We start from the raw sequence: 18620 nt of genomic DNA on the forward strand, positions 1-18620 counted from the left end.
GTGCTGAACTTAGTGTTCTCTCTTTGGTCTGCCCCAACGTACTAGGTAGATGTTCAAAACACACAATATTCAGTCTCCATCTGAGAGACAGGAAGAGGTCTGCTGTTCTGCTCAGCTATAATGATTACAATGAAAGGCTGATCCCTCCTCTCATCCAAGAGGAGGCCCAGTTGCCTAGCAGTGATAGGGGGGAGGACATACAGACATGAAGGTGATTGCATGAACCCACTTTAGGAAAGTAGATTAAAAAGAAATGAAGAAATAAGACAGAAGCATAATGTATTTAACTCAAACAAAAAGTCATAGAAATCAATCAAACTGGCTCTAGCAGTAATGTTTCTGACTCAAATTCAAGAGGTGCTAAGGTTAAGCACTGTGGAGTTTTACTGTCAGTCCCCCTACAAGCATGCATAGCACAGTGCTTAGGCCGGGTGAGAACACTGCCTTTATCTTAAGGCTAAATGTTAACTGCATAACAACAATTTTCATTTCCTGAATTACACATGTAGATGTTTTAATGTATGTTTCTCAAACTCACGCAAATTCTGTGTGCAGTATGTCTCTATTAAAGCTGTGTCCATGGTCATAGTACTGAAGGAGTGATGATGCCATTGCTAGTTTGTCTGCCATGCTGAGGTCCACATGACAGCCAACACAACGGCTCAACTGAAAACTGCTAATGTGTTCCTGCATTTGTTTGACCTGTCAAATCACAATAAACAATATATTCCTATTCTGACAAACTGTGTTTCTAGAGCTGACACAAACCACACAACTTGGTCTATTGCTACATCACACACACACACTTCCTGAACAACATGAAAGTCACATTTAGTGTAAATGACAAATCATCATTAACTCCTTCAATCTCAGAAAATTGAATCATATAGTATAATCTTAAAAAGTTTAAAAAATGTCCCTATTCTTTGGGGGGGAAGGGGGGAGGGGAGTTATTTTTCAGCACTTGTTGCATCCACATTTCTGAGTTACCATATTCAGTCCCGCAGCCAGAAAATTTTGATAAAATTGGTCTTGGCACATGTACTCATACCTCATGTCAAAGTTGGAATTTTATTGCAACATAACGCCTAAAAATACAGAATCCTACAATCCTAGAACTGTCATAGAGGCATCCATTGCTACACAGTGGCCTGTTGTAACTTGCTTCCATGGCAATGAAGATGTGCCACCCAACAGTCACAGGAGGCACTTTAAAATCAGCCCTCAACAAGCCAATACAAAGCAATACACAAAACCTGACACATTAGGGAGAGTCCCTGTTATCAAAGCCCTAAACTTAGCATATCTGCGACAACAGAGCCTACAAGCAAGAGTGATGTAATGGATTATGACATGATAGTGTGCATTTGTATAATGTGTACATAAATAAGACAATTCAATGACCAATAAATCTCATTCACAATCTGAACTCTGTGTCTAATTACTATCATGTTACATTATTTTTACAATATACTAAATAACAATTTAGTCAACAGGTACAAAATAAATTCATCAACATATCAATATTTCAAGACAACACAGAATTATACCTGCAAAAATTTGCCTCTTTAATCAAAACAGCCAGCTGGTAGGAGTAGTTGAATGATCTCCCAGCCAGGTCCATATAGATTAACACAATCAAGAAATAAACATGGTTTTTATTTGAAGAAAGTCGCCTTCTGGGTTTTGGCGCCGTGTATTCTTCATTTTGGCTGACGTTTCGGAGGAACGTATCGCCTCCATCTTCAGAGAAGGTGAATGGCTTGTGAATGCAGAAAGCAGTAGCTTTTATTTGGTTTTTATTTGTTCTAATCCTAACATACTTGTTGCTTCACAAGGGACTAAAACATTGCAGTAACTTAAGCATTTAAGTCTTATCAAAAAGAAAAATTAAATTGAAAGTAAATTTGATTCCATGCAATACGGTTAAAGACTTTAAACCAAACTATACAGCATACTGAGATACTTGTTTCAGATTCAATCCCAAAGAGTAGGAACTATTTTTTATCAAAGCGCACATTCTTCTCACCCTGTAATTGGATCTACTTGAATATAAGAATAAATTAACTTAATTTAAATTAAAAATTTTTCTTGTAAACATACCGATGATGGGAGTTCTCCAACTCTGAGTCCAACAGTTTCATTTACTTTCTGTATGAAGTCTTTGGCACGATTATTAGATAACAATGGTAAAAACATTTTCAGATCTGACACGCAGCATGGCTTGTCTCCAAAATTACGGAAATATCTCATAAACAGCTCTACAATATCACCTGCACAAACAACATATTATGTTAACAAACACTTAATAATACCTGATTTGAATGCCAGCTATGTCCACTTGTTTAATAACAGATTCCAAACCCATATTTCTGACATTCTGACATTTTATTAGCTATCAACAGACACAAATACTACAATCACATTTAGTTCTATAAACACAGAGAAACCTCTTGAGATTCTCTACTAGAGAGAAGAGAAATGCTTCTTAATGTTCAGTGAAAAATTATCAACCCAACTATTTTCAAAAAAAATAAATATTGATATATCATAGGCTCTTAATCTGAGGAAGAAACAAGTTACAAATAATGATTCTCTTTAAAGTTTGGAATAGTGATTGATTCTTTACTCTGCAATTGTGTTGGGCATTCTTCATTGTCTGAGGTGGCTCATATACAGTTTGGAAGTTGGCTCTACTCCTAAGGCAAACTGTGTCATCAATTGGGCCCAGGATTTCTGAAAATGCATATGCGCACATGTAAATGCATATTTCGAGGGTTTTTGGTCGTTATTGCACATTCTAAACGTAAGAGCATATTTCTGCATATATGTTTGAAATTAAGGATAATTTCATTATTCTCTAACAAAATTGGTTTTGCTTGTGTTTTGGACATCCCTTGCCAGTTGTTACTCTCAACTCTCTGAGTAACGGCACTTTTACCACTTAACAATACAAGCAGGTAGCTTGGCTATTTCGAAAGGGAGGGGGTGGAATTTTCCTGCATTCCTTTGAACACCACAGCAGACAGTAGCATCAGAGGGTTGGTCTTGAGAGAAGTCTCTTCAGTTAACGTGTTACTCTTTTCTTTAATAATCTGCATCAAAGAAGTGTTTGTGTACTGAAAATGCCTAAAGAAAAGTTCAGCAGTAGATATTTAAAAAATGGGTGTGTTTGGTAATAGTGACTATTCAACAGATGGTGTCATCGTGTACTGTGAAGTTTGCACAAAGGAAGTAAAATGTGAAAAGAAATTTCAAGTTGAACAACAATCAAGAACGACTGCACATATTACAGCAAAGAAGGGGAAGAAGAACAGCACACCACAACAACTACTTCTTACACAGGTCAAACCCATGTCCTCTGTTAATACATTTTCAGCTGATCTTTGTAAGGCTTTAATATGCAGCAACATTCCATGGCATAGATTAATCAATCCAGTTCTGCTATCATTTCTGGAGAAATACTGTGTAATTCAAAAAATCCCAGATGAATCAACTCTCAGAAAAAATTATCTACCTTTGCTATATGAATCTACTCTGGAGTCAATCCATTCTGACATCAGAGGGAACTGTGTCTGGATATTGGTGGCTGGAACAACCGATTTATGTGGCCGATACATAGCAAATTTTGTAGTTGGTAAGCTACATCCAGACGAACCCAGCAAACCCCATCTTCTTGCTTTCAAAGTACTAGAGAAAACCAACCATAGCACAATAGCAAGATTTGTAAATGACTCTCTGCGACTGCTATGGCCATCTGAATTTGAGAATAATTGTTGTAAGGTGCTTGTATTACTCACAGATGGGGCTTCCTAAATGCTGAAAGCAGCAGGGGCCTTACAAGTATTTTATCCAAATCTTATACACATAACCTGTTTAGCACACGGATTACACCGTATTGCAGAAAAATACGCGCATGGTTTCCAGGTGTTAATGATTAGAAATGTTTCTGAAAGCACCAGCTCATGTCCAGTTCTACAAAGATTGCCTACCTTAGGTTCCTCTGCCACCTGAACCTGTTCTAACTAGGTGGGGACATGGTTATCTGCAGTTTCATTTTATCAGGAGAATTTCAATCAAGTAAAAGAAGTGGTTACAAAACTTGAAGATGAGTATGCATGTGTCCGTGAAGCAAAAGTGGTGTCTGGAAGTGATACTGTTTATCAAGATGTAAATTTTATCCATGTATATTTTTATACAGTTTCAAAAGCCATTGAGAGCTTAGAATCTTGTGGTGCACTTGAACTCGTTCAGAAAGCAACCTGTTCACTGAATTCCGCTCCAGTCGAAATTGGAGAGAAGATTAAACACAAGTTAGAAATGGTGTTGAATTCGAACCCAGGACTAAAAAAGATTCAGTCAGTTGGTCAGTACTTCAGTGGAATTAGGGCATCTTGGCCAGATGAATGTTCCGAACCTTCGCCACCAGTGTATAAATACTGTCCAATCACATCAGTTGATATAGAAAATCATTCTCAGCCTACAAATTCATTTTGACGGAAAATAGACATAGTTTGTCTCCAGAAAACATTGAAAAATTTCTAGTTGCCTATTGTGATGCTACTTTCTGCAGTGAATGATACATGTAAATAGGTGAGTCTGATTAAAGTGACCTCTTTCTTATGTGCATAGTGTTTTATTTTTGGTGCATATTTTCCCGCTTTTTAGCAGATATTTTAAGTGTTTTAGTGCACATTTTAAGTGTTTTTAGCGCATAAAGATCGAGGCCCTAGTCATAAAACCGACATTACTCATTATTGTTTTTATTTACAATATTAGTGTCAGCAATTTGAATGAAACACTGAGTTCTTTGAATACTAAATATGTATGCCAATTACTAGACCACTGTGGCAGTCTTTAACATGACCAATTAATTATACAAAACTCTGGATGTTGTTCGTTGTCTACAGGCCAGACATGGGACCCACCTAACATAGCTGCAGACTTGTCTGGCTGACACAAATGTAGATGCCAAACATGTTCCCTGTGCCTGATTTCTATGGATAAACCTGGCTGCCCTATATACACTTCTCCACATTCATATGTAAGGCTGTAGAGCCCTGAGACTTTCAGTTTCAAGTCACCTTTCACTGAGCTTAACATGTGTACACTTTTCGTAGCCCTGATGTGGACTATCTTTGTGTTAAACTTTCCTAGCAACCTGCTTATCTTATATGACACAGACTGGTGGAACAGTAAAGTGATGACACCAGTCAGTTATCTGCATCATTTCCTTCTATTTCTGAAGCAGAGCTCTGTTAGTCTGTGTCACTGTATTGTTCTGCATGAATGTTTTTATTAATGCCACATTTCATATTTTCTTGACCTTGGCACTAATTGTAGGTGAGCGGTCAGCTTCACGACCCGGCCGATTTACCCCCAGGGAAAGAGCCCCAGTACCCATTGTATTGGAGGTTGGGTGCACCCCAGAGCCAGTCTGGACATGGAGAAAAGAGAATTCTTGATCCTACCGGGACTCAAACTCCGACCCCTTGGTTTTCTAGCCCATAGCCTGTCACTATACTAAATGTCCTAGTGAAACACCCACTTCTTTGGTCACCAAAGTGTCCAGAAACAGTAGCAAGCTGTTTGTTTTTATTTCCATGGTGAACTTGATGTTCATATATATGTTGTTTACACAATGTTGACACTTCATAAGTCATCCATTCCAAGGTGGCCAGATGACATATGTATCACCCACATTTCAATTTCGGTTTTCTAGACCGGAGACAGTATTTCCTTGAAATTGCTCCTCAATCATCCTCACGATGCCAAGTGCACCCCATTCCAGACCCACTACTTCTCAGAAAATCTGGTAGTGCCGGGAATCGAACCCGGACATCTGGATCTGTAGCCAGGAACTGTGATCTGGATCTGTAGCCAGGAACTGTGAGCACTTGACCACAGAGGCAGTCTTCATATGCCCTACAGCAAAAAAAAAAAAAAAAAGTGGCATAAAATTGTAGAATAGGTTGAATTCATCTATGACTAAATTAGTGAACATTTATATATATACAGAGTGTCCCAGGAGGAATGTGCCAAACTTTGGGAGGGTGTTCCTTATGTTAAAGTATGCCGATATAACCCAAAACACCTATGTCCAAAGTTGAACGGTTACGGAGATAATGGCCAGAGAAGTGTGAAACTTTGACCGGTGTTACACACTTGTTGATTACAAAATACATATTAAAACTGGCAGGAATATGTGGTTTCTGTAATGTTAATAATGTACGTAACATCAAACTAACGCGTGAGTAACATGAAGCCATAAAACTGAAGTACAAAATACTTGCTCACCATGTCATAATTGTCTTAGGTTTCCAAGCGCTATACATGACACATGACTGGCAAGCGCTGACGTAACATGGCTGGCTGCGCATTCTGGTATAATCCAACTACATAACTGTACTAAACATACATTCACGGAAAATCTCTTTTTGAATTTTGTTTCCATTTTCTCATGTGGATTATTATGGGACCACGTATGCACATTTCGTAAATTATTTACACCGTCCCGGGTAAAAGACGCCTCATCACTGAATAAAATGACGTTTAACATTTCGGGATGAGCTTTTTATCCAGTGGCACAAATCAATACGCTGACATGGTCGCCTGGTTCCAGATGTTGTACCCTTTGATCATGGTAAGGATACAACTCTTCATCATGTAAAGTTCGCCACAGCTGCATACGTGATACGCCGATGCGAGAGGCCTCTACGAGTGGACAGACGCGGACTTCTCTGAACCATCTCAAGAACGTTCTCTCGTGTGTTTATGATTCGTACATCCTCCCTTTCAGAGTACACAGAAACACTCAGAAGAGAACCAGTATCACGCAATGTCTGGTGAATTCGCGTAAATACACTTCGACATGTAATCTTTCAATCGTGAAAACGCCTTTGGTATTCTTCAACAGCAGCACGTGCATTGCCACCACAAAATCCACACACAAATGAATATCACAATATTCCACGTTTGAAAAGACAAAAGGCATTTCAGCAACTCCGCTCAATTAACCTACCACCCATTCAAAACGCGCCCGCAACGTATAGTGAAGGGAGCTTACGGCTAGTGTGAATCACCACACTCAAGGACAAAAATAGATAAGACGTCTCAGCTGACAGGTATAGTGCGTGGACCCGCCAGAAGACCACACTTTTCTCGGGCCATTATCTCCGTAGCCGTTCAACTTTGGACATAGGTGTTTTGGGTTATATCGGCATACTTTAACATAAGGAACACCCTCCCAAAGTTTGGCACATTTCTCCTGGGACACCCTGTATGTATAGGAAAGAAAAACAATGATATACCAAGAAGTTCTTCTGGATTTTCCCCTCTTTCATGCAGTCTTCTGTAGAATTCTAGATACGCAAGATATGGTCCACGCAACCGTCTAGAGAGAGCCTCATTTTCTGATAGGACAAGGGACAGAAAGTCCTTGCACATTTCAAGTGTACTGTCTGCAACCTGCCACCTTGCATCGATGCTCCTGTCACTATCAGACGGTGTCACTGGATCTGTCACCTTAGCTGAATCATCTTGGCCCGAATCAAGCAATGCTAGAGCAGATGTGAAGTAGCCCATATAATAAGACCAGCGATCCATACTGCAACATAATGGAATGAAAGTTTAAATAAAGCTCTTTTCTCTTGCACAGTGACTTCAGGGTAGTATTCAGAGGTCATTCTCAGTCACAACTGACAAATGCATGAACATGGACTGGCACTAGCAGTCCAGAACTGACCACCACATGCAAAGAAGGAGCATTTTCCCTGGGAATAGTAAAACCACAGCATGAAGCATTTAAAAATAGGGGCAGATTAACTTTCACCTTTGCATACTCTTTACACAACTCGTAAGAACATACACATATTTACTTATAGGGCATGTTTATGTCCAAATCTGAACTCGAATTTCATACTGGAAGCAAAAACCCTCTACCATTCTTCACATATGAAAGGGCTGCAAGTTAATGGTATCACAATCCTTTACTGGACTTAAGGGTTTATATTTCTACGAAGTGCTAAACTGAACAATATATATTTACTTACAGTGTATATTTATGGCCTAATCTAACTTCTGAAACATCACATTAAAAGCATAAATGGTCTGTATACATGAAATGGTTATAAGTTTAGAGAATGGCAATACCTTATTTGACTTGAGGTTTTAAAACAGAAAACAAACGCCATGGTTTTACTCGGCAAGCCAACTATACCGATCGAATGAATGCCGCTCGTGGACAATCGCTCGAATACTGGGCAATACGTATCTACTTACCGAACCGAACATGTTTATGTATAACAGTGGTAGTAGGCTTGGGCAGTGAAGTTGTGAAGGATATAATAATGCAATATACAGCAATAAATAGGATTTGAGGTTATCACAATGGTGGTGACAGAGTTCTATTTTCTGGGATATAACACTATGCAGTCTATTGAAAGTCAACTATCACTCACCTTCATCTTCAAGGATAAAGAATAAGACAAGCAAGAAACCAGCATGAAGTAGCCTCTACTTTCTTGCTGGATTTTTGCTTCGATTACTCTTCCACCCTAAGATACAGACAGAATGTTCCTCCAAAATGCTGATACCAGACTACATGGTGCTACAACCCAGAAAAGCACATTGTCAATTTTTACTGCCCTCAAAGCTTCAAATTTTACATATGTCATCTCCTACATAATGCCTCCCTCAAGTTTACAAAGCACTTACTCTTCTCGTAGGAGCAATTTGTACAGGATATTAGAGTCCCGCCACCTTCCCAACTTCATAAGTAGGCCAGCTCTCTTCAATGGAACAAACACATATGATATAAGCTTTTCGCCCAGTGGTCCTTCGACAACTTGTAATGCCTCCTCAAATTTACCCTGGAAAATGAAAACAAATGATGATGAAGAAAAATGGTTTCCCTGAATTTCTCTAAGAATATTTTCACCTTTACATATCTCCAAACATAACTCAATGAAATAATATTTAATATCTCCTTCTTAATAATTACTTTAAAAATACAGGTAAATTTTAGTTTAAATAAACAAAACTGGACTTCTCACACATCAATAAGTGTTTTAACAACATACACACATAAAGAAACATTAATAAAAGACCTTTCACTCTGGAAGTTCATCAGATGATTCTACTTTGTTATCCACAAACTATAAAATTAGCTAGTCCCCACTACACAGCACAAATGATGAAACTATTGCCAGTTTGGTTGAAAATTATGAAACACATATTATGCAATGAAGAAAGTTGTCTTCTGGGTTTAGGCACCGTGTATTCTTCGTTTTGGCCGACGTTTCGGAGGAACGTAGCGCCTCCATCTTCAGAGCAGTTCAATAGCTGCGGAGAGCAGTAGCTGTGGTGATAGGATGTGGAAGGTGCTGCTTATATACGAAGTAGGCAGTGGGGTGGTTAGGGAGAACGGACCAATGGGAGCAGTGGAGAATACACGGTGCCTAAACCCAGAAGACAACTTTCTTCATTGTCATCGCCGTGAAAACCTAAAAACTTACACATATTATGCAACTTACACAAAAAGTACTTATCGTTCAGTATGTATGCACATACCACTAGTCAATCTAAAGACATTTAAACTAAATTAAGCTAAGCTAACACAGCCTGAAAAATGTGTACAGTAAAGTATATTAAACCAGATTCAGTAACTGTCACAATAGCTACTGAATTCATCCTACAACTGCATCAATGAACATAATATTAAGGAACAGGAACAGATAGAGCTAAAGATTCATATGCAAAGGGAAATGGAAATGTGCACACAATCAGCAAATACAGTGGAACCTCAGTTAACGAGCACCCCTCATAACAAGTAATTCGCATAACAAGCAAAACAAACTGTAAAAAAATGACTCGCTTAATGAGTGACGTTTCACATAACGAGTGACGAGAGGGGAAGTCCCGGATTGTGCGCTTGCTATATCAGTCTGTGTTTAGCACTCGTTCCGCTAGCATCTTAGTGTCGCTTGTGATGACACATTTTTCCAAACTTGTGTTCAGACATATTATTTGTGATTTTTTGGAGGCAAAGTTATAACCCTTGCAAAATGTCCCCGAAGAAAAAGCCACAAAAAGACAGCCATAAATGAATAAAAATAACCGTAGAAATGAAACGTAATCACTGAAAAGTGAGAACGAGGTGTGAGCATGGCTGCTCTAGCACGCACATACAATCAGTCTACATCAACGATTTGCACTATCCTCAATAACAAGGACAAGATTAAGGAGACAGATGCTTCAAAGGGACAAGAATATCTATGCAACGGTTATGTATTCTCGATGATGTTGAAAGGTTGCTCCTTATGTGGATAAACGAAAAGCAATTGCAAGGTGACACTATTAACGAGAACATCATTTGTGAGAAGGCGAAAGTGATTTTCGCCAACCTCGTTAAGAAGACACCGGGATCATCAACGGCCGAAGGAGATGCATTTAAGGGAAGCCATGGGTGGTTCTAGAAGTTTAAGAGAAGAACTGCCATCCACAGCGTTGTAAGGCACGGTGAAGCAGCAAGCTCCGACACAAAGGCAGAAAAGAACTTCATTGGCGACTTCAAGAAGCTCGTAGATTCTGAAGGTTACCTGCCGCAACGGGTTTTTAATTGTGACAAGACAGGTCTCTTCTAGAAAAAGATGCCGAAGCGAACCTATATAACAGCAGAGGATAAAGCATTGTCTGGCCATAAGCCAATGAAAGACCGTCTCACGCTGCTATTTTGTGCCAATGCAAGCAGCGATTTGAAAATTAAACCACTGCTTGTTTACTATTCAGAAACTCCACATGCCTTCAAGAAGTGTAAAGTCCAGAAGAGCAGGCTAAATGTGATGTGGAGGTCCTACAACAAGGCTTGGGTGACACATGACCTCTTTACTGATTGGATCAATGAAGTGTTTGGTCCTTCTGTAAAAAAATACTTGCTTGAGATGAATCTGCTACTCCATGTCTTGCTTGTTATGGACAACGCTCCTGCCCATCCTCCAGACATACAAGATGACCTTGAAGAATTTAAATTCATCAAGATCCAGTTTCTGCCTTCCAACACCACTCCGTTACTCCAGCCTATGGACCAGCAGGTTATTTCTAACTTTAAGAAGCTGTACACTAAAGCACTCTTCGAGCGTTGTTTTGAGGTGATTGAAGGGACCAATCTCACTCTCAGAGAGTTTTGGAAATATCACTTCCACATCGTTGTCTGCCTCAAGATGATCGAAAAGGGGTGGGAAGGGGTTACCAAGAGAACCATCACTTCCGCTTGAAAGAAGCTTCGGCCGGAGAGCGTTGTCGAATGTGACTTTGAGGGGTTTGAGATAGTACCTGTGGAGCCTGTAGTCAACAAGATTGTGTCTTTGGCCAATATCACGGGGCTGGAGGTGGATAACAATGATATTGATGAGCTAGTGGAAGAGCACAGCCAAGAGCTGACGACCGAAGAGCTTACGAAGTTGCATTGTGTTTCACAGCAAGAAGTTGTGGAGGACAGTTTGTCAGAGGAGGAGGAGGAGGTAACAGCAAAGCAACAATCTTCTGGCTCAATAAGAGAAATGCTGAAAGCATGGGAAACTGTTGCATCGTACACTGAGAAGCATCACTATAATAAGGTAGTGGCTATGCGCGCTACAAATTTATTTAATGATAATGCTGTGTCTCATTTTCACCAAATCTTGAAGCATCAGCAAAAACAAATGTCTCTAAACAGCTTTCTAGTAAAAAAATAATTAGATGTGTATCATAAATAATAAACTAATTATTTCGATTTTTTTCTGTTTCCTGCAAATCGAATTCGCATTCCAGGTTGGTTCATTCCGCATAGAAGAACAGATGAAGATGATTCACGCTCCTTAACAATGTATATATAATTTTCTTTGAATAAACGTTAAACATAAATTTTTTTTAGTATTTTCTTCGGCATAAAATGCATTATCATATTTTACATTAATTTATATGGGAAAAATTGTTTTGCTTAACGAGTGTTTCGCATTACGATTAAGATTCTGGATTGAATTATGCTCGTTAAGCGAGGTTCCACCGTACTTTGATGTGATATTATCCTAACACTCATAAATAAATTACACAATGCTTAATACTAGAGGGAGATTATCTGAGATCCTGGAACAAATTATTTGGCCTGCCTGGGGGCAAGGCACACACTACTAACATCGACTTAAGCTGTGCACATTCAGATCTGTGGAGTAGTCATCGGGCCAACAGCCTACACACACTGCAATTTATCTTCAGTATTGCCCCAGTCAAAGGTTACACAGTAGCATAGTTGGTTGAGGCACTCTGCTACAAGCATGAAGGTTGCAGGCTCAATTCCCAATGAGGTCATTAGATTTTTCAACTGACCTAATCCTTCCAGCCGCACTATGGCCCTGGGGTCAACTCAGCCTTTGAAGTGAGTACCAGGAATCTTCCTGGGGGTAAAGAGTGGCCAGCACATATGGCTGACCTCACCATTATCTGTGAGCCAACTATCTAGAAAATGTGGGAGCCTTGACCTCTCACAATCCTATGGTCCTCCACAGCCTCTTACAGAGATCTCTATTGGCCCAGTGAATCTCTAAACAGCTACTGTGAAGCCAGCTTACATGTTGCAAGCCTGTAAACCAAATTCCCAAGCCCCTGTTATCATATCAAACATTGAATGTCAAAACGTAATGTGAAGGTTACACACTGAAACAAGTATTCATGTACGATACTCAGACAGAAAGCAAGGAAAAGGTTCTGACATAAATTTCAGGACGATACAGTTATAAGGAAAAATTCACATAATTCTAAATAAATTTAAACATACTCAACTAATATTAAAAAAAAAAAAAAAAAAACAAATCAAAGGGCCTAGTGCTCACTGAAGGGAAACTGGATGAAATAATTGCTAGGCTTGAACATTCCCTTCAACCCTCAATGCCTTGCAGAGAAGACCGGGTTTAAAAAGTCAGGTTTCAAGATTCAAGTCTGCTGTTTCCAAAAAAATAACTTCAACATGTAACTATGAACACAGTGGCGCAAGGAATGTGTGCATAACAACAAGGAGGATTTCCAGCATCTGTTGTGCTGGGAGGGTCTTGCTTGTGATTTTCTGGCTTATATGATGATCACGTGCACTGGTCTGAACACTCGCAAGAAAAGTTAAAGCAAGAAATGTGTCTCTTCTGCTGAAACAGCCAAACAATCTGTAGCAGGCTCTCAGACAAACTCCCTGCATTTGACCAAATCATCAGACCTGCATCTCCAGAATCATAAGATAAAGCTGCACTTCTTGCTCCGCTTCAATCTTCCCCTCACTCACAAACTTCTTTACCATTCTCTCGGCAAGAGGAAGTACAACACTTTTGGCCAGCTTCTCGTCAGCTTTATATGCCTGCATTACAACACTCATCACAGCCCAAAAGTAATAAGGGTTCTTCGGTTTGAGCTTGTACAGTGCCATTGCAGCTTGCTGTTGTTTCTTGTAATCAGCCACACGAACATATGACATAAACAAATGAGTCAGAAGCTCTTCATTGGTTGGATCTTTCTTTGTGGCTGCCTCATATATCTCACATATCCGCTCAGCTGAAAAACAAACAATATTTGAAAGGTACCAGAAGAAACTAACATTTGGAACTGATATCATATGATCTTTATATTCTTTGGGTCAAAATTCATAAGCAGATTCAATGGAAATGAGTTATTCTCCCCAGAAGAGGTACATTACACATATAGAATCATGTTCATTCAAAAAAAAAATTGCTGGCATACGATTGTGTATCTCTCGATAACATATAGTCATCGCTTGCAACGTAGAGTCATCACATGGTACTTCAGCTCTGACAGCATCAAGAAGCTGGATACATTCATCCTCCTTTCCAAGACGCAGTAGTGCAAGAGCCTTGAGGACCTACCAACAAAATTACTCATAATGGCCCCGAGAGCTAATTCAAAATATTACATATAAGGTGAATTACAGGTAACTACAAAGCAATGCCTAAAACTACAAACGAAACTGCTGATGTCATTTTGTATACCTTTGCACACTGGAAATTCGGCTGCTTCTTAAGGACTTTCTCAGCTTCCTGCAGAGCCTTCTTATTATTACCATTGTCAAGCCAGTCTAAACGAATAAAGTTATAATTAATGAACAATACAAACGTCTACAGTCTATTCATGCAAAACCAACATGCATATTATGGCATATAAATTTCCTTATGCTACCCTACCCAGAGTCACAGAAACTTATTTACTCTCAAATCGTTGCGTACGAACATATGTCTACCTCTTATATCGCATCCTTACCATATATTGGACGAAGTCTTCGCTCACCAACACTGCTATCCACATCCACCTTGGAAGCCATATTTGACAACAAATGCTGTTCTTGTACGCAAGACGGAGGAAGAATCGCAAAATCGTCTGCTAAAAGTACCAGGAAATTTGAATAGTTTGAATTGCCTGTTTACATTACAGTCACAATAAATGAGCACAATTTTCAGGAAAGTGTTTTAATTACAAATATGTGAAATTTATATTCAGTTCAATAGGTAAATAAACCCCACTTAAAACGATAAAGTACATCAACGTGCAAAAACCAGATGATTCATTCTCTCAGTTTAGAAAAGTTAAGTTGTTACTAACTATGTCAGTAGATAGCAGCATATAATGGATTTGTGCTGTACTCTGTGAGAAATTCTCTAAACAAACCGTTTGTGTTGTGGGATGGTACAGGGGGTACAGGGCGTTCGGGTTTTGTCTATATTGGTTTATATCGGTCTATATTGCGCTATATTATAAGCTCAGACATTGCAGAATATGCACGAAGCGCTCTTTTGGTTTAGAGCACCCGTGGTGGATTTGAGGTTCACTGGGGACTAGGTGGAAGGACGTTTTCGGGGCTCTATATGGTGCAGCTGAAATAATTTTTACGACTGTGAAAACATTTTTCAGATCAATCCTGAAAATATAACAGAAAAAATACAGGAATATATGAACATCTGCTGTAACGAAATATTAATTTCATACATTAACAAATAAAATGTCTTTCCTTGATTGAGGCTTATTGATTCAGCTGTAATTTCATCCAATTATTTAAACTCAAACTATGATGAACATTAAAGATAGGACAAGAAACTTATCACTTCTACACTTTACCTTTTACACGCTGAAGGAACACGAGCGCAATAACTTGGAATGTATGTATGTTATAGGAAGTCACAAAGTATTATCAAGATCTTACTTTTATACGCCTGATACTGGCAGGTAGAGGTAAATGTAAAGTTTCCCTTGTGCTTAACTAATTCAGTACTACGTCATGAGGGCGTAAGAGGAGGGTGGATATATAAGTCCACATTTCCTGGATCTCGGCACACGTTGGATGTGAGTGGTCAGCTTCACGCACCTGCTGCTTTACCTCCTGGGGAGAAGATCCCGGTACCCAACGGTTAGGAGGTTGGGTGGACTCCAGAGCCGGTCTGGACGACGTGGAAAAGATAAAATTCTTGACCCTATCGGGACTCGAACTCCGACCTCTCGGTCGTCCAGCCCATAGCCAGTCGCTATACCGGCTACGCTATCCCAGCTCCTCCTAATACTGCGAGAGCAACTGTAAATAGAAAATGACCATGTCACGACACATCATTGTTCAGCAAACCGTGGATGGAAGATGAATGTAGGGCCGACTTGAGGTTGGAGCGACCGGGGCGGTCGTCTTCAAAAAACAGAAATAGAAATCAGATATTTTACTGAGACTTTTCTTTCACTAAAATCACGAAGCGATATTTTATATTTCTAGTACTGGTTTTAGTTTTCAGGTATTATAAGAAATAAGAACACAAAATAGAATTGTTTTTCCTGATAAGGGCCTCCACAACGGCAGATAAAAAGCAATAAAAACCTGAGAACAGAAATTTAAGTTGAAGGATGTAGCATACTTAAAATATTAACACGGTAGCTACTAGAACACTATCAGAAATGATTTCTAGTAAAGAGGCATTTACCTTGACATTCTGGAAGGATGAGTAGAAAGTCTCGCAGAACATCCCCAGGCAATAGCAGGGCTCATATCGAACTGCAGGAAAGTTTTATTTAATGGATGAGGAACATCAGCAAGAATGTTCATTTTATACACCTTCATACAGCGTATCAACTTGACGAGCAGTTTAGATATCACTGGTGGAGGAAAACTAATATTTATTTTAAATTTTACTCTGTACTCGGCCACGAATAAAGTCTCCTGATAACAAAATTCGTCCTACAATATTCATTGTAGTCCCCCAGGACAAAATTCGGCGAAGAGTCCACTACAGAGGTTTAGAAATGAAAGTTGGGGCTGAAGAAGCAGATGGACTAAATTACCTCCCCATTAGGCCTATGCTTTCATTTTATTCGTGCAAAAACGCATGAATAGGTTCACGAGCCGAAGCACCAAGGCAAAGCGGACCATGAAAGTTGTTTCACAGGTTATGGATATGAAATTAGAAAGGGGCTGATAAAGCCCCGCAGGCATCTTCGAGCTGATGCCACTGCCGTGTGCATGTTATTATGCGTGCTGCAAATGACCGGCAGCAATTTAACCTTCACTGAAATTTCAAACCAACATCAATAACTCTCGGAGACTGCCGGTAGGCCTAGGTTTTACGGCGACTGTCACAACGGGACAATGAGTGATTTCGGTTCCAGTGTTTGTGTTGTGACGCATTTATTTGTGCTCCGTTAACGACAATATAAATAGCCCAGACGCAGGAGTTTTAAGAGTTTGCAGGGCCCTGGGCCAGTGATCAGGGTGGGAACCCGGGGTACTGAAAAATGTGGTGGGGTGTGGGTATGTTAGACGCTCTGGTACTTACTACAAACAATGAAAGCAAGGAGCGGGAAACACGCAGTTTCTGTTGCAGCTAAAGGCCTTAGGGACCCTTCACTCTGTCATGCTAGGCAAGTTGCGTGCCCCCTTTTGAGCTCAGACTATTATTATCGAGTGCTGTGGTCTAGTGGTTAGGGTTCCTGGCTACAGATCCAGAGGTCCGGGTTCGATTCCCGGCTCTACCAGATTTTCTAAGAAGTAGTGGGTCTGGAACGGGGTCCTCTCAGCCTCGTGAGGATAATTGAAGAACTATTTAAAGGAAATAGCGGCTCCGGTCAAAAAACTGAAATTAACGGCCGTGGGGATCTCTTGCGCCGATCACGCGACACTCTCCATCCGCTAAAGTTGGCACTAACTTCGCCAACAAACGGGGGTTGCTACAAAGTAAGGTGGAAGGGTGCGTCGATTAATGATTATCAAGAATGAGAGAGTTGGTTACATATATGTGTGTGTGGAAGGCCACTCTTGATTATTGAATATGCATGTTTGGAAATGTACGCATTATTTCATTTTCTCAGAAATCGTGAGAAATACAGACATTAGGTAATACATATAAAGTTTGTGTTTTGCCTTGAGGCGCAGCCACGAAGGTCACTACGACCATCCGTCCATACGTGAGCATCAAACAACTCAAAAATCAATTAACGGATTTTCATGAAATCTAATACTGTGAAATTTTAATAAAATATGTCGACATATTAAAATTCCTTTTAAAATCTGTCAAAAATAATGGACACTTTAAAAGAAGAAGTACGTGTGTTTCTGTGCATATCTCGATTGTAAGTCACTAATAACTTATTGGAGCAAGAACGCCCAGAACAAAATCTGTAGAGACAAATGAAACGCGCCCTTTATGTTCAATGCACGTTTTCGGTTGATCGTGTAGCTTGCGCGACAATGAAACAGAAGGGACGCTATGTGAACGTTCCCGTACGTTCTCCAGAACATATACGAGTGCCACCGAATCTTCCTCCCACTTGAATTTATAAGTCCACGCACATGTATACAACTATATATTTAATTAAAATATGATTGATCGTGCAGATGAAGCCTTTTACTTTTGACCACACTAGACAGATCTACATAAAAAGAAACACTTCAGTTGTTTCAGTAAAAGATAGGAATCAAGAAAAGCGAACATAAATTTTTGACTGAATTCATACTGCGCTGAAATCAGTTTTGCTTTAATTTTGTAAAGTAGTATTACATTCCAGTACGAATTAGTAATATTTATATTGCGACATGGCGCCTGAAAGCCAGAATAGAAGATCCAGAAGAGACAACCGAGTAAACATGCTTCCACGGCAACAAAATCACGTGACTGCAGCAACGGACACACGCTACAATAGAGTAACTGATGGAAGCGGTGATTACTTTTGCTTCCTCCCCGAGGTTACATAACGAGGACCCCATCCAGGCTGAGCCAGTTTGGTGGAATCTCCAGTCTGAGATAGTAAAATATGGTCTTGAGTCCCGCGGGACTCGGACCCGAGAGTAACTGCCCTGGCGAGGATCAGCAGCAGTTGTAAACAACAGACCCGTCCTCTCGTCAGTAAGGGCGCCCCACACCAACAAACCTGCAACTGCCTGATAGTAACAAAAATCTGATCTAGGGCCCAAGATGGAGTTTGACACCAAGAGAGACTGGCCGACTGACCGTCGGTCGTAACATAATTTTGATTTTGACTCTACTTACTGAGCCAGCTTGGAAGCGGGTTCGAATACCTCCACCGTAGCCCTGCAAGGCGTGGGAGGCGACGAAAAGGGA

General features: G+C 39.9%; 1 protein-coding gene across 2 annotated transcripts in view; it reads right to left on the reverse strand.

Moving 5' to 3' along the window:
• The window catches only part of LOC111870212 (N-alpha-acetyltransferase 25, NatB auxiliary subunit), a 35589-nt gene extending 21004 nt beyond the window's left edge, over nt 1–14585 (reverse strand). For both annotated transcript variants that reach the window (XR_004513621.1, XM_023862315.2), the window contains exons 1-8: nt 14293–14585; nt 14025–14110; nt 13759–13897; nt 13241–13572; nt 8716–8870; nt 7311–7606; nt 2104–2273; nt 539–702 (exon numbers count right to left, since the gene is read on the reverse strand). Coding sequence is in view for 1 of the 2 variants with exons in the window: in XM_023862315.2 (XP_023718083.1) it covers nt 539–702; nt 2104–2273; nt 7311–7606; nt 8716–8870; nt 13241–13572; nt 13759–13897; nt 14025–14110; nt 14293–14353 (1403 nt within the window). In the remaining variant the exon portion in view is untranslated. The remainder of the gene's footprint in view (nt 1–538; nt 703–2103; nt 2274–7310; nt 7607–8715; nt 8871–13240; nt 13573–13758; nt 13898–14024; nt 14111–14292) is intronic.
• Nucleotides 14586–18620: the final 4035 nt, after the last annotated feature.

Source organism: Cryptotermes secundus, unplaced genomic scaffold, assembly GCF_002891405.2.
Source record: "Cryptotermes secundus unplaced genomic scaffold, Csec_1.0 scaffold1314, whole genome shotgun sequence".
NCBI lineage: Eukaryota > Metazoa > Arthropoda > Insecta > Blattodea > Kalotermitidae > Cryptotermes > Cryptotermes secundus.